The 20,925-nt window shown below is 46.8% G+C and overlaps 1 protein-coding gene across 1 annotated transcript in view; it reads left to right on the top strand.

Annotated features, from left to right (window-relative positions):
- The window catches only part of SDHA (succinate dehydrogenase complex flavoprotein subunit A), a 114,805-nt gene extending 108,809 nt beyond the window's left edge, over nucleotides 1–5,996 (top strand). The window contains exon 15 of the mRNA XM_073587714.1: nucleotides 2,832–5,996. Coding sequence (XP_073443815.1) covers nucleotides 2,832–2,918 — 87 coding nt within the window. The 3' untranslated portion in view covers nucleotides 2,919–5,996. The remainder of the gene's footprint in view (nucleotides 1–2,831) is intronic.
- The last annotated feature ends 14,929 nt before the right edge of the window (nucleotides 5,997–20,925 follow it).

Here is a 20,925-nt window from a genome sequence, read left to right as displayed (position 1 = left end):
TTTGGTGCAACTGGTATCATCAGTATTGTCGTTGTTCTGTATACGAAATGAAAGGAAAACATTAACCTTTAAGTGAGTCCAAGGTGACTTTGCATAGTAATAGTGGGGCTGGCACAAGATTTGTGTGTGCACATGTCCTAACATTAAAGTTTGCCCCCGTACAAACAACTTGATGATCAGGGATAAGTGTAAAATGGAAGGAGCCCTTTTAACCTCTTCCCGACCGCCCACAGTAGATAAACGTTGGCGCTTGCTGGGCTTTGTGCAGCGCCGACGTTTATCTACTGGGCGGTTTTGTGCCCCCCAGGACCCCCACATACCTTACAACGTGGGGATCCCGGTGCGCAATGCATGCTGGGACCCCCGACGTCATCGAGACCTGATTGGTTTAGGTCCTGATGACGTCAGCGTCACAGCAGCCAATGGGAGCGATCGCTGGGAAAGCTGCTTGTTTCCCGGTGATCTCACTCATTGTAACGCGGCTTCTCCTCTGATCTAACACTGACAGATGATCAGAGGTGAAGCAGCGTTACTGTGTGACAAGATCGCTGCCTGGCACAGCTGTGCCAGGCAGTGATCTTGTCACACAGTAACGCTGCTTCACCTCTGATCATCTGTCACTGTGAGATCAGAGGAGAAGTCGCGTTATTATGTGCCAGGCAGCGATCTTGTCACATAGTAAAGCTGCTTCACCTCTGATCATCTGTCAGTGTGAGATCAAAGGAGAAGTGACGTTACTATGAGTCAGATCGCAGGGCAGCGATCTTGTCACAAAAATAAAAAAAAGTAAAGAAATAAAAAGCCGGTACACGGGTTAGGGCTAGGCTGTGTGCACACGCCGCGGATTAGGTGCGGATTCATCCTCGCGGATTTTGTAAAATCCGCAGGTGAAACCGCAGGTCGAAAGACCTGCAGTTTTACCTGCGGATTGCTCTGCGGTTTTGCCCTGCGGTTTTTCATCTCCTCAATGGAGGAGATGGCAAACCGCAGCGGAATCCGCTGAAAGAATTGACATGTCAATTCTTTCTGCGGATTGAAAACCGCAGATAATCCGCGCGGAAAATTCCGCACCGTCTGCATTGCGGTTTTCGATTCCCATAGGGAATCATGGTACTGTACACCGCAGCAGAAACTGCTGCGGGTCCGCAGCGGCCAAAACCGCTGCGGAACTGCAGCAAAATCCGCAGCGTGTGCACACAGCCTCAGGGTTAGGGTTAGGGCTAGGGCTGGGATTAAGGTTATGGGTGTGTTGGTGTTAGGTTTGTGGTTAGGGTTATGGTTAGGGCTGAGATTAGGGTTAGGGGTGTGTTGGGGTTAGGGTTGGAATTAGAATTGGGGGTTTCCACTGTTTAGGTACATCAGGGGCTCTGTAAATGCAATATGACGCCCGCAGACCATTCCATCAAAGTCTGCATTTCAGAACGTCACTACTTCCCTTCCGAGCCCTGACATGTGCCCAAACAGTAGTTTTCTCCCACATATGGGGTACCAGCGTACTCAGGACAAATTGGACAACAACTCTTAGCGTCCAATTTCTCCTGTTACCCTTGTGAAAATAAAAATGGGGGGCTAAAAGATCATTTTTGTGGAAAAAAAATGATTTTTTTATTTTCACGCCTCTACATTATAAACTTTACTGAAACACTTGGGGGTTCAAAGTGCTCACCACACATCTAGATAAGTCCCTTGGGGGGGGTCTAATTTCCAAAATGGGGTCCACTGTTTAGGTACATCACGGGCTCTCCAAATGCGACATGGCATCCGATCTCAATTCCAGCCAATTCTGCATTGAAAAAGTCAAACGGCACTCCTTCCGTTCTGAGCTCTGCCGTGTGCTCAAACAGTGGTTTAGCCCCACATACGGGATATTGGCGTATTCGGGAGAAATTGCACAAAAAATTTTGTGGTTCGTTTTCTCTTTTTACACTTGTGAAAATAAAAAAAAATGGTTTTGAAGTAAAATGTTTGTGGAAAAAAAGTTAAATGTTTATTTTTTCCTTCCATATTGCATTCATTCATGTGAAGCAGCTGAAGGGTTAATAAACTTCTTGAATGTGGTTTTGAGTACAATGAGAGGTGCAGTTTTTAGAATGGTGTCACTTTTGGGTTTTTTCTGTCATATTGACCCCCCAAACTCACTTCAAATGTGAGGTGGTCCCTAAAAAAAATGGTGGTGTAAATTTTGTTGTAAAAATGAGAAATCGCTGGTCAACTTTTAACCCTTATAACTTCCTAAAAAAAAAAATTATGTTTCCAAAATTGTGCAGATGTAAAGTAGACATGTGGGAAATGTTATTTATTAACTATTTTGTGCGATATCACTCTCTGATTTAAGGGCATAAAAATTAAAAGTTTGAAAATTGCAAAATTTTCTAAATTTTCGCCAAATTTTGATTTTTTTTTAACAAATAAGTGCAGATCATATCTAAAAATTTTTACCATCATCATGAAGTACAATATGTCATGAGAAAACAATGTCAGAATCAGTAGGATCCGTTGAAGCGTTCTAGAGTTATGACCTCATAAAGTGACACTGGTCAGAATTGAAAAAATTGGCCCGGTCACGAAGGCAAAAACAGGCTCGGGTGCGAAGGGGTTAAACAAAAGGTGTGGAGTCAAATCTGGAATGAAAATAAGCTTGGGGTCAAACAAAAAAACCTTCATTATTTATAGTATTTACGTTTTCAGTTTTCTAAAAACTTAACCTATGGAAAACACATACTGAGCATGATATCCTATAGGCTGCTATATAACAACTTGGCTTCATATGTTTTCTTCTATGCCCTTACATTATTCTGCTTGTTAAACCATTTTTTTTGTTTTATTTCTAGGTCACTTTACAATACAGACCAGTAATTGACTCAACCCTGGACGAGCAAGACTGTGCTTCAGTCCCTCCTGCCATCCGATCCTACTAAATTGCAAACCGTTCTCTTAGTGACAGTGAACGCTAATTTGTTGTGTATAGTAGCTTTCTGACAAGTCAGTGATTATGCAAAATACACCTCCGTTTGCCATCTTGCTGATCCCTGGCCATTAAAGTTAATTTTATTTTGAAACCTGCATGTCCTCATTACGTGATGGAGCTTTGGATTTTATTTTTTACTCTACCTTAAAGTTAGTATATTACAATCATCATATTATATAGCACTGTGCACTTACAATTGCTCATTTTGCCTTTCTACCCAGATAATTCTTCTGTTTTTCCATTAGGTGCATGACATCATGTGATTAAAAACTGACTAGCTTAATCTTTGCTCTATGCAGTGAAAGGGAATCAGTTTTCTCTGTATGATGCATCAGTCATTGCAAAAGTTCCTGGCAGAGGGAGAAGGGAGCAGCTGGGTCAGGAGTTGAAGACTGGAAAGATTTATTCAGGGAAAAGAGACTTCTTGTTTCTACATAGGGCAGAGTAAAGAGTACGATTAGCTGGGTAGAAAGGCAGATTGAGCGATTGTAAATACACAGTGCTATATATATGGTGATTGCAATGTTTTAGAATGAAAACTTTGATGGGAGTTCTTTAAAAAAAAAATTGAAAGTTTATTTTTTTGGGTATACACTCATTCTGCTAGTGTATAGGAACCCATCCACGCAAGCCTGTTTATCATTATTAGGTACCGTATATACTCGAGTATAAGACGACCCGAGTATAAGCCGACCCCCCTAATTTTGCCACAAAAAACTGGGAAAACTTATTGACTCGTGTATAAGCCGAGGGTGCACAGTGAGTGGCCTCAGTTATCTGCAGTGTGTGGCCTCAGTTATGATGCACAGTGAGTGGCCCCAGTTATGTGCACAGTGAGTGGCCCCAGTTATGTGCACAGTGAGTGGCCCCAGTTATCGTGCACAGTGAGTGGCCCCAGTTATCATGCACAGTGAGTGGCCCCAGTTATCATGCACAGTGAGTGGCCCCAGTTATCATGCACAGTGAGTGGCCCCAGTTATCATGCACAGTGAGTGGCCCCAGCTTTTCTGCACAGTGAGTGGCCCCAGCTTTTCTGCACAGTGAGTGGCCCCAGCTTTTCTGCACAGTGAGTGGCCCCAGCTATTCTGCACAGTGAGTGGCCCCAGCTATTCTGCACAGTGAGTGGCCCCAGCTATTCTGCACAGTGAGTGGCCCCAGCTTTTCTGCACAGTGAGTGGCCCCAGCTTTTCTGCACAGTGAGTGGCCCCAGCTTTTCTGCACAGTGAGTGGCCCCAGCTTTTCTGCACAGTGAGTGGCCCCAGCTTTTCTGCACAGTGAGTGGCCCCATCATGTTGCTGCTGCCGCTGCCTCCCTTACAAAAAAAAACCAAAAACCTGTATAGTCACCTCAGTCGCTGCCCCCTGCTCATCAGCGTTGCGCTCTGCAGTGACTGTGCAGGCAGAGAGCGCGATAGCGCCCTCTGACCTGAATGTCACTGCAGAGGACGCAAGACAGCAGAGCACAGGGACAGGTGAATATGCCTCCCAACCCCCCCCTTCATACTCACCGGGTCCTGGCGCTTGTATCTGCAGCTCCTCTGCTTGTTCCATGTATGTCGGCGCTGCTCTCTTCCTGGTTCAGCGGTCACTTGGCACCCGCTCATTAAATATGCGCATATTTAATGAGCGGGTACCATTTGACAGCTGAAGCAGGAAGAGAGAAGCGCCGACAACATGTAACAAGCAGGGGAGCTGCAGAGAAGGGTGAGTATGATCTGACACCCCCGCTCCCCCTCCCCCACCGATGCCCCCCCAGTATATGACTTGTGTATAAGCCGAGAGGGGGACTTTCAGCCCAAAAAAATGGGCTGAAAATCTCGGCTTATACACGAGTATATACGGTACGTATTTTTCTGTTCGGAATATAGAGCTTATGTTACTCTCTATAAAGGTCATCATGCTAATGTTTAAAATGTGCACTTTTTTATTAATGGCAGCAGCTACGTTCATCCCTTTTGCAGATGGAAAATGTCAATTAAAGTCTCTCTGAAACAGAGGGCTTCCATATTTTAAACACTCCAGTTTGCCTTGTGTTAATGTGTTTCCTGACATCCCCTCGGTATTGGATTAATTCATTTTAGAGGCCCACATTGAGTTCTTTTAGGCTTGTGCAGAACAGGCATAATGGTATTTTTGGGTTACGTTTTAATAATTAAAACATATTGTAGAGCTTGCTTGTTGTCCAACCCTGTGCTGTTAAGTGCAAGGACTATTTCCAGTCTCCTTAGTCACTGCGGTTAGTGTTTATATTAAGAGTTTCTTACGATGTTATACAGGTGGAAATACATGCATGTACCTCTGTGCAGCTGTTGGCATTATGTGTCTCAGTGGTTGGTGAATGATGACCACCTGTCTATGAGTCCTAGACAAAGCTAGGAAGGTGAATGCCGGTATCGAGTTACACATGTTTTCTTTCTCATTAGTAAGGGCTTCTGAAGGTCAAGTGACTGTAGGCCTTTTCTTATCTTTTCTTTTTGGAAAGTGAAACCACTGCTATCAACTGGGATTGAAGAGGTGAATGACCTGTTTAGTTAACCCTGTGTGGCCAGATATTTAAATACTTGATGCAGTTAGCAATATATTGATTTAGTTTGTTATATTTGCCTCTATATTGTGAAGCTGCCAATAAGATGTTAATGGCCAGATATATGGCAATTATATATTTGACATTCCTTTGTCGCAACTATAATTAATATATAAAAGACATAGGAAACCTTGCAGTACCCTGATATTCAGCTCATCCATGGTCCGAGGATCTCCTCAGCACGGAAGGTCTTGTAATACAGCAAGAAAAAATGCGGTTACTTTGGAGTTTTTATGGATTTTTACGAAGACCCCTTGCTGGATGTACCTTACTTTACTTTTTTTAAAATAAATTGCCTAATACAGTAGGCTTAATACTGTGACATCAGGCACACCAGGGTATTAAGTGTATTTGGAATATGTATAATACATTTCAGTAATGCTGTCCTTACATTTCAGAACAAACTTGTATGGCACCATGGTGGTAAATAAACACATAAATCCCATTATGCTCCACTGGATTCCATTTATTAGGCAGATTTCTCCAGATGTCAGTGCTTGTAGTAAAAAAGAAATCCATTTATGGAACAAATCCTCCCTTGCAACTTAAAAAGCTGCTGTGACACTTTGCTACTTGGGTGCATTTTGCAATATAGGATAATTATGATAGAGTTGAGCAAATATCTTTGGTTCCCCGCTTATTCGGCAAGTGCTACTACAGCGGGATCACGCCGGCTGAACAGCTGATTGCTGCTGCAGCTGCATGTGTCACAGCTGTGTCACAGCACATGCGTGGAGAGCTTGTGTGTTGTGCTCCCCATGCATGTGCTGTGACTTTGATACCGCAGGGACACATGCAGCTGCAGCGACGATCATCTGTTCAGCCGGCGTGATCCAGGAAACCGGGTTCCCTCTGTAGCTTATTCGGCAAGCGCTATAGCTTTCCGAATAAGCGGGGAACAGAAGATATTCGCTCAACTCAAATCTACTGTATAATGGATGTGAACATGATGCTGAATATAAAGTCGCAACTTTCATCATAGGTAAATAACACCCAAATAAAAATAACAAAAGAATGAGCCACATACTTATGGAAATTATTGGCAATTATCAAGACACACTAAATAAAGGAGTGGTTCTGCAGGTGGGGACCACATCTCAGTACCAATGCTTTCTGGCTGATGTTTTGGTCACTTTTGAATGTTGGTTGTGCTTTCACACTCGTGGTAGCATGAGACGGACTCTACAACCCACACAAGGGGCTCAGGTAGTGCAGCTCATCCAGGATGGCACATCAATGCGAGCTGTGGCAAGAAGGTTTGCTGTGCTTGTCAGCATAGTGTCCAGAGGCTGGAGGCGTTACCAGGAGACAGGCCAGTACACCAGGAGACGTGGAGGGGGACATAGAAGGGCAACAACCCAGCAGCAGGACCGCTTCCTCGGCTGAATAATAAAAAACAATTCTTTATTTCACACCATCATAAAAATGTGTAGATATATCCACAAATAGATAAAAGTCACATTCTGGCTATCAGCCCTTAGTCATAGAATGTACATACATACATACATTCTATGACTAAGGGCTGATAGCCAGAATCGCATAAGAATGTGACTGTATTTTTATCCATCTGTGGATATATCTACATGTTTTTATGATGGTGTGAAATGAAGAATTGTTTTTTATTATTCAGCTGTGTGATCCCACAACTTTTTTCTTCCTCTTATTGTGATCCGATGATCAGACGGAATTTTTTGGATCGCTGCTGGCAAATTCAAGGCTACCAGGCACATTGGCACGGTGAGGCATTCCGTTTTTCCCTGTATTTTTTTTCTGTTGACCGCTACCTCAGCCTTTGTGCAAGGAGGAACAGGAGGAGCACTGCTAGAGTCCTGCAAAAAGACCTCCATTAGGCCACAAATGTGCATGTGTCTGCACAAACTATTAGAAACCGACTCCATGAGGATGGTCTGAGGGCCCGACATCCACAGATGGGGGTTGTGCTCACAGCCCAACACCATGCAGGATGCTTGGCATTTGCCACAGAACACCAGGATTAGCAAATTCTCCACTGGCGCCCGGTGCTCTTCACAGATGAAAGCAGGTTCACACTGAGCACATGTGACAGAGCGATCTGCCTGCAACATCCTTCAGCATGACCGGTTTGGCAGTGGGTCAGTAATGGTGTGGGGTGGCATTTCTTTGGAGGGCCGCACCTAGTTCAACAAGATCCAGCACAACTTGTCTGAGTATAACCACCAGCATCCCAGAACAGGCGCTAACCCTGATCCACTACATCAATAAACCTATGCAGATTACCAGAGTTCCTACCTTTTTTTAAATCAAATAGTTTTTTATGAAAATGAGAAGGATAACATTACATACATACAGTTGTGGCCAAAAGTATTGACACCCCTGCAATTCTGTCAGATAATACTCAGTTTCTTCCTGAAAATGATTGCAAACACAAATTTTTTGGTATTATTATCTTCATTTAATTTGTCTTAAATGAAAAAACACAAAAGAGAATGAAGCAAAAAGCAAAACATTGATCATTTCACACAAAACTCCAAAAATGGGCCAGACAAAAGTATTGGCACCCTCAACCTAATACTTGGTTGCACAACCTTTAGCCAAAATAACTGCGACCAACCACTTCCAGTAACCATCAATGAGTTTCTTACAATGCTCTGCTGGAATTTTAGACCATTCTTCTTTGGCAAACTGCTCCATGTCCCTGATATTTGAAGGGTGCCTTCTCCAAACTGCCATTTTTAGATCTCTCCACAGGTGTTCTATGGGATTCAGGTCTGGACTCATTGCTGGCCACCTTAGAAGTCTCCACTGCTTTCTCTCAAACCATTTTCTAGTGCTTTTTGAAGTGTGTTTTGGGTCATTGTCCTGCTGGAAGACCCATGACCTCGGAGGGAGACCCAGCTTTCTCACACTGGGCCCTACATTATGCTGCAAAATTTGTTGGTAGTCTTCAGACTTCATAATGCCATGTACGCAGTCAAGCAGTCCAGTGCCAGAGGCAGCAAAGCAACCCCAAAACATCAGGGAACCTCTGCCATGTTTGACTGTAGGGACCGTGTTCTTTTCTTTGCCTCTTTTTTTTCTCCTGTAAAGTTTATGTTGATGCCTTTGCCCAAAAAGCTCTACTTTTGTTTCATCTGACCAGAGAACATTCTTCCAAAACGTTTTAGGCTTTTTCAGGTAAGTTTTGGCAAGCTCCAGCCTGGCTTTTTTATGTCTCGGGGTAAGAAATGGGGTCTTCCTGGGTCTCCTACCATACAGTCCCTTTTCATTCAGACGCCGACGGATAGTACGGGTTGACACTGTTGTACCCTCGGACTGCAGGGCAGCTTGAACTTGTTTGCATGTTAGTCAAGGTTCTTTATCCAACATCCGCACAATCTTGCGTTGAAATCTCTTGTCAATTTTTCTTTTCCGTCCACATCTAGGAAGGTTAGCCACAGTGCCATGGGCTTTAAACTTCTTGATGACACTGCGCACGGTAGACACAGGAACATTCAGGTCTTTGGAGATGGATTTGTAGCCTTGAGATTGCTCATGCTTCCTCACAATTTGGTTTCTCAAGTCCTCAGACAGTTCTTTGGTCTTCTTTCTTTTCTCCATGCTCAATGTGGTACACACAAGGACACAGGACAGAGGTTGAGTCAACTTTAATCCATGTCAACTGGCTGCAAGTGTGATTTAGTTATTGCCAACACCTGTTAAGTGCCACAGGTAAGTTACAGGTGCTGTTAATTACACAAATTAGAGAAGCATCACATGATTTTTCGAACAGTGCCAATACTTTTGTCCACCCTCTGTTTTGTTTGGTGTGGAATTATATCCAATTTGGCTTTAGGACAATTCTTTTTGTGTTTTTTCATTTAAGACAAATTAAATGAAGATAATAACACCAAAGAATTTGTGTTTGCAATCATTTTCAGGAAGAAACTGAGTATTATCTGACAGAATTGCAGGGGTGTCAATACTTTTGGCCACAACTGTAGGCATGTATAAATATATTAGCAATATTACTTTTCTTACATTTTTAGTAATACAAGGAAATCCCCCCTTAGAAACAAAGAAAACCCTCTCCTAACCCCCCCCATATCATGCTTACACAATCCTTGTCCATATAATACAACGCCGCACACATTTCTCTAACCCTAATATCCTGTCTTTGATGAGTTCTAGCGAGGCTAACCCAGGAAAGTCCAACCCCCCCCATATATCCTCATAGCGATTCTTTCTGCCTCTCTTCATATGCACACTCCGCTCCATAAGTATCATGAAATTCCTTTCTAGTAGAGGGATCTTCATCCAACCAATGTAATGTAATAGTCTTCCTTGTAACATATAACATTTTGGCTATCGCCAGTCTGCCCCATTCGTCAGTTGCCACCCCATCTACATGCCCTAAAATACACGTCAGAGGGTATCGAGTAATGTTTATTTCCAGGACGTCCCCCTGACAGTACCATGGAGGAAGTCCTCCTTACAGGAACAGGAAAAGCACACGAGAGGTTAAAAGGTTCTGTCCCACCCCATTTCCCTCGGTGATTTTCCTGTCCCTGCATGGAGGGGCATGCGAGAGGAAGCGCAGCAGTACTCACCGGGCTCAGGGGGATCGGGCGGCCGGTCCAATCCTTCCCCCTGTGAAGGCGACCAGGGCCGAAACTCCCCGGTGGGGAGTCCCTCTGCCCCAAAGGCCAGGAGCAGGACGTCGCTCCTGGATAGAGCCGCTCCTCCCGGTGGGGAGGCTCTCGGCTCCAAGCGTGGTCGCCTGGGTGGCGAAGGCCGGTTCCCCGCAGGCAGCTGGTCGGGCGGGCGCCGGCATCAGGAGGCGGGGCGCGTAGGAGGAAGCGGCCGAAGAGATTCCCGGCCTATCGCAGAGAACGCGCGTCACTTGCGGTGACGTCACGCGCCGGGTTTGAATGGCGCGTGCTCCAGGAGCCTGGCGTCCGATGGACACAGCAGATGAGCGGAGGGGTAAGTGCGCTTGATGCAAAACTCCCTCATGCCATCCACTGCGGCCCAGGGCAATAGCCTGATTTCCCTATCCTCTGTTAATAGGTTAAGGGAACCCCAGCAGCCTCCCCGACAGTGGCAAGGACCCGGCCAAGGCCGCATCTAAATCTGTCAGATGCCCGGTATGCAGGGTAAAGCTGCCAGACACCTATACCAAAACCCTTTGCGGGCCCTGCACGTCTAGGGTGATAGGAGAAGAGCAGCCGTCCCTCCTAGCCGAGATGAGATCCCTGATTCGGGAGGAGGTCCAGGCCTCCAGAGGCAGTCTTACACATCGGCGATCCCCCGGGCCAAGCCGAAAGCGTCCTAGGTGGGAGGAGGAGGTGTCCAAGCCAAGCTCCGAGGAGAGGTCTGACTTCCGGGACTCAGATCCAGAGGAGGAAGGAGAGATCCCAGCAGACAAGCAGGACCAGGACAGGTAATACCTGTTCAGACTTGAGGACACGGACGATTTGGTCCACGCAGTGAGGAACACCATGCAAATGGAGGAAGTTCCTAAACCGCAATCCAGACAGGATCTAATGTTTGGAGGTCTCGTGTCTCAAACCCAGATAGTGTTCCCCGTAAGCGAATACATTAAGACAATGATTCGCGAGGAGTGGAAGGAAGCGGAAAGATGTCTAGTGCTATCCCGGGACTTTAAAGGTCTACTGCCGTTCGATCCTGAGGAAACACGGTCATGGGAGGATGTTTCGAAGATGGATGTTCCAGTAGCCAAGGTCACCAAGAAAACCGCCATTCCGTTCATGGATTCATCAAGTCTCCGAGACCCGATGGACAGGAAGGCGGACGTTCTATTAAAAAGAACTTGCGAGACCTCGGGGGCCCTTATCAGGGCTAAAATAGCAGCCACCTCGGTGGCCAGATCTGTTATGAATGGGTCACCGAGGAGAAAAAAAACAAAACAAGCTAAGCCACAGAAAACCAGAGAAGTTGGTAACTATGCAGATTGCAGATCCCTGATCTTACCACACAACTAGCAGTAGCCGTGGAGCGTGCCTACGATGTTCCTAGTAGCCTCGTCATGGCCGGAGGACTACATAAGCCTAAAGCAAGAAAAGGGAAAACTAACTGCCCCAGAGCAGACCCCAAAGGAATAGATAGCCCCCATACATGTATTGACGGTGAAACAAGATGAAGGCACAAACACAGGCAGGAAAATAGGCTGAGCAAATGATGGGGCCCAAACTAACTAGACAGGAAAGGAAAGGCAAGGCACTGTCTGCAACCTGCAAAAAACCCTACAAAAATAATGTCCAACACTTCTGATAGCAAAATTAACCCTGAAGTCATTAGACTTCTCCCACTATATCAGCACTCTGGAATATTCTGAGACAGAGCAAAAAGAGACCGAACTAGTAAGGGACAAAAAGCCAATTGGCAAAATACTGATAAATAAGAGTGGAAATTCAGCTCAGCCCCCAGCCGGGGCGGGCAGACCACACAAAAAACTGAATAGACCAACAAAATCAAGTGTGAACATTAGCAGAAAAACTTCGCTTTAGATGACTGGAACAGAGCTGAAAACCAAGAGCTGACAAGCCAGAAGGAATCACCAGCAACTGAATAGGGCGTCGGCTGTCTTAAATCCAATCAGAGAATCCCGAGATCCAATCATCATCCCCATCCTCAGGTGGCAGATCTCCACCGATCAAACCAGCCGCACCACCTCCCGACACCACCAGAGGGAGTTCAGAAGGGGAACCCGAGAATGAACTCACAACACAGATCTATGTTTCTGTGGTTGGGGCAGTTGGAGGATCACCTTACCAACAAGACCCCTAGGTCAGAGATCCTAGCTTCCCTTCCCCTCATGAAGTCGGCCACAGCGTTCCTATCAGATACGTCGGCTGAATCAGTAAGATTTGCAGCTAGAAATAGCTCCCTCTCTAATGCCGCCCGAAGAGTGGTCTGGCTTAAATTCTGGTCAGGAGATAACTCTTCTAAAGCAAAGCTCTGCTCCCTTCCTTTCTCAGATCTAAAGGCCCCGTCACACTAAGCGATCTCGGTAGCGAGATCGCTGCTGAGTCACAACTTTTGTGACGTAACAGCGATCTCACCAGCGAGATCGCTGTGTGTGACAGCGATCAGCGAGCGGCCCCCCTGCCGGTATCGCTGATCGCTGGAAGAAACCTCTGGACATTTCTTTGGTCGCTGGTCTCCCGCTGGCCAGCACGCATCGCTGTGTGCGACAGGCGGGAGACCAGCGATCAGGTGTAAAAAATAATAAAAAAAACAAAAAATAGTTATTCTCACCTTCCGACGTCCCGTTCAGCCATCCTGCCTCTCTCCACGCTCCGGTCCCAGTGATCCTTTGCACGAATGACCGCTAGACTTTGTTATCCCTCGAGACCGTGACATCTCGCGGTCATTCTCGCAAAGGATCACTGGGACCGGAGCGTGGAGAGAGGCAGGATGGCTGAACGGGACATCGGAAGGTGAGAATAACTATATTTTTCATTTTGATTCTATTTTTTACAGGGATGGCCAGCTATGCCGGGCGCTCGGTATCGCTGTGCTGATCGCTGGTGAAGCTGTCTGACAGCTCACCAGCGATCACATAGCAACTTACTAGCGATCCTGACACCTTGATATCGGTGTCGGGATCGCTGGTAAGTCGCTTAGTGTGACGGGGCCTTAAGAGTATTCGGACCAGCCCTGGATAATATCTTGGAGCTGGTATCCGACAAAAATAAAGGTTTCCCAGAAGAAAAGCCTAAGCGGCCCCAGCCCTTTCGGAGAGTGCCCTTCTATAGGAGACAAACCGACTCTAGGACCCAGGTTAGGTCTAATAGAGGCTCGTACAGAAGCCGCCACGGCCAAGGTGTGAGAAGCAGAAGCTCCCTTTTTCCGTGAACCTCCAGATCTAGCAGGCAATGACGCCATAGGTATCGGGGGAAGACTTCGCCACTTCGCAACAAATTGGTCCCGAGTTACCCAAAATCAGTAGGTTCTCAGAACCATCATGGAGGGCTACAGTATAGAGCTCTATTCCCCCCCCGACAGATATATTACCCCTACCGTTGTCCAGGTGGACTCACCAATGTGGGCAGACATACAGGACATGATCAGGTCAGAGGTTATTGTGCTAGTTCCTCTAACAGAAAGGGGAAGAGGACACTACTCCTCCCTGTTCTCCATTGCAAAGCCATCCGGCGAGGCCCGGACTATTATAAATTTAAAGCCTCTAAATACCTGGGTCAGGTACAAGAGATTCCGGATGGAATCTATTCAGTCCGCAATACAGTTGACAGGAACATGTGCATTCTCGACCTGAAGAGTGCGTACTATCAGGTCTCTATCCACCCCTCATCCCAGAATTTACTAAGATTCGCAGTCAAATTACCAACCCAGACCTGCCACTTCCAGTTCCATTGCCTTCCATTCGGCCTGACCTCAGCCCCCCCGAATCTTTACAAAGCTGGTAGCGGAGGTAGTGGCCTTCTTGAGAGGCCAGGGCATCGTCATCATCCCGTACTTAGACGACTTCCTCCTGGTAGCAGTATCCGAAGAAGCGCTCATCCGAAACAGGGACCGAGCAACAACTCTAATGGAGTTCCTCGGCTGGAAGATCAACTTGGCAAAAATCAGACCTTATACCAGAGTGCAGGAAGGTCTTCCTTGGAGTGCTCTTGGACTCACAAGAAAGGCTATCCCTGCTACCCAGGTGCAGGCAGAAGACCATTCAGGACAGAGCCAGGGACCTCTTAAAGCATCGCTCCTCCATAAGAGAAGCAATGGAGGTTCTGGGCCTAATGACGGCCAGCATCCCGTGTGTCAGGAAGGCCCAGTCCCACTCGAGACCGTTACAGAAGCAGATCCTCGCAGTATGGAACAGGAGTCAGACTTCGCTCGACGGACCCATAACGCTGTCAGGGCCTGTGACGGAGTCACTATGGTGGTGGACACGGGCCAGAAATCTCCAGATGAGTGTATTATGGACAACCTCTCCATATGTGGTTCTCACCACAGACACCAGTATGTGGGGATGGGGAGCCCACGTAGAAGGGAAGATATTCCAAGGGAGATGGCCGGCAGAGATCAGAAACAGATCATCCAACTACAGGGAGATCTACGCGGTCTGGGAAGCTCTGCAGTGGATCCGTCCAATCCTAAGAAACCGACACGTCCGGGTACTGTCCGACAACATAACAGCAATGTCATTCCTGAAACATCAGGGAGGACCCAGGCACCAACCGCTCCAGGCCTTAGCAGGAAGAATATTCTCCTGGGCTGAACAGTGCTCTCGGTAACAGCAGTCCACCTAGAGGGTTCCCAGAATGTGGTGGCAGACTACCTAAGCAGACCACAGGTCTACCCGACAGAATGGGAGCTGAATGAAGAAATCTTTCATCAACTGTGTCAACGTTGGGGAACCCCCAGACCTGTTCGCAAATCGAAGAAACTCAAAGGTCTCCAGATTTTATTCCCTGAACCCGGCAGACCACCCAGAAGGCGTGGACGCCCTGAGCCAGACCTGGGAAGAACCCCTCTCGTATACATTCCCACCACTGACACTCATACCGGCCGGCAGTGTTAAGGAAGATCCGCGAGGACCGCGCAAAAGTAATAGTGGGGGTTCCATACTGGCCAAAGAGAAGCTGGTTTTCCCTACTGGGAGCTATGGCAGTGGGAAACCTGGTCGAGCTACCTCCGTGGAAAGACCTCATCCACCAAGGCCCGATCTGCCACCAGAATAGCGGAGCCAAATTAATCCATAAGATTGATACCTTAATTCCCATTTATTGTGCTTCCTCGACTACCTGTAGTTGAGTTAAACAATCTCTATCAACAGGGGTTCCATGGTCCAGTGGCAGCTGCACCGATTTATCCCAATTAATGCGTATCCTAGATACATCGACATATTCATTAAGGTCCACTATCACTGCCCTCAAAGAACCCCCCCACATCCTCCAAAAACAGCATGTCGTTGGCATAAAGTGCCACCTTTTCTTCGTGTGTTCCATATTGGAATCCCACAACATTTTGCCAGAGATCCTACCTTGATCAGCAGTACTACAAGCAAGAAAGTATGCAACAAAATTAGATTAGCCACAACTATTGCTCTACAGAAAAGAAGGTACTGCTTCCATTCCGACTTAAAGGCACACCCTTTGCATCAGAACAGTATTATACCGACTACCCTAAACCAGAAGCTCCTAACGGGTATGGTGATATGATCATACTTCATAACTGCACACCAGCTTTTATCTGCGCTAACCAAGCCACAATGAACTTTGCGAAGTTATTTGCGCAGTGTCAGCTGGCCATCAAGGCATTGTATTGTTCATTGATTGTTCTGAGAGTAACAGGCCATGGTTAACTTCCATCCAGAATGCTATCAGAGACTTGAACCTTTCCAGTAGTGAGGCATTTGATCTCTTGGTAAAGTTGCTTGGTAGTGAGTCTGCTGAACATGCCAAAAGAATCAGACATTAACCTAGAGTGTCCGAACACGGGCCTTTGTATGATGTGGGAAAGACTTGATGACTGTTGAGGGTCAATTGAAGCTTTAGAAAATGCTTTATATAAGAGAATTGATAATTTTCCAAAAATAGTGAGTAAAAGTTACCAAAAGCTCAAGGAAATGAGCGACTTGTTAAGAGGTTGCTCAGTCAGAGGGAGATCTGCAAGGTTTGGCATTCCTGGACACCAACGGGGTTGTCAACCCAGTTGTTCAAAAGTTCCCTTGTAACTTACAGGAGAAGTGGGTACCACATGGTTCCATTATAAGCATACATAATGTACCGTTTTCTCCCTTCAGTGTTGGTAGACTTTGTCACTCAACAGGCGAAGATTAGAAATGACCCTTATTTTGACTGCGTTCTGTCGTGTTCCACTGCCCCTGGTATCAAATCTTCTAAAGCACAGGTGGCAGTCCATAAAACTGTTACCTCCACTGGTTTTCCTTATGGAGCTGATAAGCCCTCTCAAGAAGAGACCAAACCCATGGATCTAAGCAAGCAGTGTCCCCTACATAGGAAACCTCATTCTCTTCTAAAATGCAGAGAAAAGTCTTCAGCAGACCACAAGGCATTCCGCAAAGAAAACATCTGCTTCAGATGCTGCGCTGCAACATCACACTTCACCAGGAACAGTGAAGCTAATGTGAAATGCACAGAATGTGGTAGCATAGAACATAAAACAACGCTACACCCTGTTCTGCCCTTACGCGCCCCATCACAAATGGAGGAACTTGTCGAAAAGTAGATGGACACTGACATAAACACCCTAGTAGTCACCTCTTGGTGTACGGAGATCTGTAGAGGACTTGTAGAAGGAAGGTCTCAAAAACCTGCCTTGTCAGAGTCTATCCGGCAGGCCACCGGGGAATTCTAGATGACTAAAGCAACAGGTTTTTAGTTAAGTCCTTCAAGACCTTCAACACTGAATAACGAACTGAAAGGGGGCGAGATCAAAATAATAGCAGTATGAAGTTCAGCTAATGAGGTTAATCATTCCGTGAAGAAACAGGTGTGAATCAGGTGGCCCTTATTTAAGGGTGAAGCCAGGACATGTTGTATATGCATTTCTACTTGAAAGCCTGAGAAATGTGGCTCATTTGAGACATTGTTCAGAAGAACAGCGTACTTTGATTAAAAAGTTGATTGGAGAGGGTAAAACTTATAAAGAAGTGCAGATAATGATAGGCTGTACAGCTAAATGATCTCCAAAGCTTTAAAATGGAAAACCAAACCAGAGAGACGTTGAAGAAAACTAAAAACTACCATTTGAATGAATGGAAGAATAGCCAGAATGGCAAAGTGTCATAAACTGGAGGTGTGAGGTTGCCCCCAGTTGTCAGGGATTTATTATATCCCACCAATTGTCACAAATTTACTGTTTGTTAGTGGTTGTTGATCTTTTAACCACACACAACTTTTGTTTCCACCTTGAGTTCCGGTTTTGGAACTTGTAGCTCTCTGGCGCTCCCTTACCCTCAGGTCAGTCAGGGAACTACACCTAGAATAAGTAGTCGCAAGAAAGTCTGCTTGCCGTGTACTGGCTATTGGGCACTCTGCAATGAGGGCGGTATGTATGTCTCCAGACCCAGGGAGGGTAATACACACATAAAAACCTCCGTTCCATCACTGCTAGAGTCTCCCGAATCCCCAGAACACTGTGCTGCTACCACATTAAAATCAATATCAGGTCAGGAGCCAACCCACTCTGTAGCGTGATTAGCGTGGAGATCGTGGCAGTATGTTATAGAGCAAGGAAAACGAAGCTAGTAAATTTTATAGATTTACTCTAGAAAACATAAGCAGTGTTTGCAAAAATATAAAAGGTGTTACAAACGAGACAAGATACAGTATACACAGACAATTACAAAATAAAATGGACTAAAATAAGAATTTGCATATCTCAGTCAATGGCACACCATGTGGGGGAGGGGCACCTTCCCCAAGGGAAAATGGATTATATCAGCACAGCTTCCTAGATGGCACCCTGGGCAAAATGACTCCCCTTTGTCTGGGCCTCTAAGCTTTATACCGTTGCCCAAAACTAAGGGTCTTCCCCCTGGATGACCTCACAGGGTGACTGGTTACGCCCCTTTAGAAAGTTATTAAGAAGCTACTATTTGCCGTAACTCTGGGAGGAAATCTTGCAATGAGACAGGGTTATCATTTTCTTATTGCGAAATTACCTTTTTTTTTTTTACACCAAACATGGCATATCTGTATTACTGGGAGGCAGGTATCCATTTCTCGGTTTCTGGTGAGCATGGAGGTCCAAAAACACTGTGGTGAATAGCTTTAATGATGTAGATCTCAAAAATATAAGTTTCCTGCTTCTATGATTATTCTGTTATTATATTTGCGTTTGAATAGACAAAGGAACATGTGCTTCTAACCTTTTACTTCTGGCTTGAGCCGGCCATACCAGGGTCTCACGTTACACAACGCTGAAGTAGCTAGAAGGAGGGGGGAAGAGAGGGCAGCTGTGAGGGGGGATGCAGCATGAGGAGTTCAGAGTTAGCTGCACAACTTAATGGGCAGCATGTCAAGGCCAGTAGATGCAGTGGAAAGTTCTGGAGGTGTAATCAAAAGCATGGAAAATGGTTCACATTTTTCTGACACCTCCCCCTTTTGGGCCGTGCTACGGAGGCAGGACCTCTCGGTATTCCTCCATACTTACCTCGGCAGGCTCGCCCAGTCGGGACAATCCGCCTGCATTGCCATGCTCACTGCCCTTTTTGTGTTTAACGGTAAAGTCATACTTTACCTTCCATTGGTGCCGAACATGGTGTGCAGCCAGCTCAAGGAGTTGCGGCCGGTCACCCCACGAAGGTGCATCCATAAGAGTAGGGCTGCAGACGTTGCAGGGCCCAAGCTATGGCCAGGCACTCTTCTATGGTGGAATAGGCTACTTCCCTTGGCAGAAGCTTCCAGCTCAGGTACAACACGGGGTACTCTTTGTTCCCCGAGTCGACCTGGCTATGCACATCACCAAGGTCAAACTCGCTGGCATCAGTCTGTACTATGAACAGCTGACTGCTGTCGACTACCTCTTGCACAAGGGAGCTGCTCAGGGCTGTTTTCAAAGCCCTAAAAGCCACCTCACAGTAGTCTGTCCAGTTGACAGTATAGGGTAGCTTTTTCCTGGTGAGGTCTGTCAAGGGCTGCTATAGTTTTGTACAAAGTGCCTATAGTATGCCGCAGTGCCCAGGAAGGACATCACCTGCTTCTTTGTCCTGGGGATAGGCCAGGACACCATAGCATCTACTTTCCCAGGCTTTGGCCTCATAGTGTCCACACTCCACACCTACCCGGTGCCCCAGGTAGTGGACCTCTCATGCTCATCTGGCACTCTCCTGGAGATGTTGAAGGTGTTCCTCCCAGGTGGAACTGAAGATGGCAATGTCATCCAGGTGCGCCACCATGCACCTCTCCAGTCCCTGAAGCAGGTGGTTGACCATCTGCTGAAATGTGGCAGGGGCATTCTTCATGCCAAAAGGCATGACCGTGGACTCATATAGTCAGAAGGGGGTGATGAAGGTGGACTTCTCCTGTGCCTCTGGGCTCAGGGGAATCTACCAATATCCCCAATTCAGATCCATAATGGATAGATAGTGCATGCCAGCTAACCGCTCAAGCAGCTCCTCAATGCGTGGCATAGGGTGCCCATCAGAGGCTATGATGGCATTGAGACCCCTGTAGTCCACACAGAACCAGGTGGTCCGATCCTTTTTTGGCACCAGGACTACAGGTGAGGCCCATGCGCTCTTGGACCGTTGAATAACCCCCAGCTGCAACTTCTCATCGATCTCCTGGCACATGATGTGCTGCACTTCGTCAGAGATCCGATAGGGGATCCGCCGTATGGGGGTATGATTCCCGGTGTCCACTTTGTGGACCGCTACCTCAGTCCTTCTGGGTCGGTTGGTAAACAGCCTGGAAGGGTTCCAGTGTGGCTCACAGCTGCGACCGCTGGGTTGTGGATAGCAAGGCGCTTACCTTCACGTCCTCTATGGACCCACTGGCCTTGGCTTGGGCCAGCATGTCCAGGAAGGGATCTTCCTCCCCATCCTCGGGCAGGTTGCAGACAGGTAGTACGCACGCTCCACGTTCTTGATGAGCTTTCATGTTGACGTGGAAGGCCTTGCGCCTACCACAAACATGATAAAGGTTGACCACGTAGGTGACTGGGTTGAGCAGTTGGTGTACGATGTATGGGCCTTCTCAGGTCACCTGAAGCTTATCCTTTGGTGACCAGCACCCACACCTTCCGACCTACCTGTTAGGTCTGCTCCTAGGTGTTCTGGTCGTGCCAGTGCTTCTGGTCAGCCTGAGCCTGCACCATGTTGTCATGCATCAACTGCGTCGAGGTCTGCATCTTGTCATGGAAGCGCATGACGTACTCCACGATGGACACTTCTGAATGGCTCGGCTCATCTTCCCAGGATTCCCTTACCAACCCAAGGGGTCCCCGTACCCTCCTGCCGTGCAGGAACTAGAAGAGAGAAAACTGTTGAGGCATGCGGAACCTCTCAGTAAGCAAATAGCAGGTGTGGGAGGTACCGCTCCCAGTCACGCCCTTGGGTCTCAACCAGCATTTTTAGCATCTGTTTGAGGGTACTGTTGAAGCGCTTACACAAACCATTGGTTTGGAGGTGATTTGCGCTAGATACCAGACGCTTCTGCATTTTCTTACAGAGAACCTCCATTAGGCAAGACACAAATTGAGTCCCCTGATCGGTAAAGCATCTCCCTGGGAAATCCTACTCATGAAAAGATGGTCAACATGGCATCCGCCACCTTATCTGCCCTAGTTGAGGACAGAGCCACTGCCTCTGGGTACCGGGTAGCATAGTCTAGCACAGTAGGAATGTAACACTTTACAGAGCTGCGGGGTACTGCCAGTGGTCCCACAATGTCCAATGCAATCCTCTG

Source organism: Dendrobates tinctorius, unplaced genomic scaffold (assembly GCF_039654945.1).
Source record: "Dendrobates tinctorius isolate UK_male_01 unplaced genomic scaffold, ASM3965494v1 ptg000102l, whole genome shotgun sequence".
NCBI classification, from domain to species: domain Eukaryota; kingdom Metazoa; phylum Chordata; class Amphibia; order Anura; family Dendrobatidae; genus Dendrobates; species Dendrobates tinctorius.
Note: the sequence above shows the minus strand (reverse complement) of the source record. Positions and strands in the feature narration are given on the sequence as shown.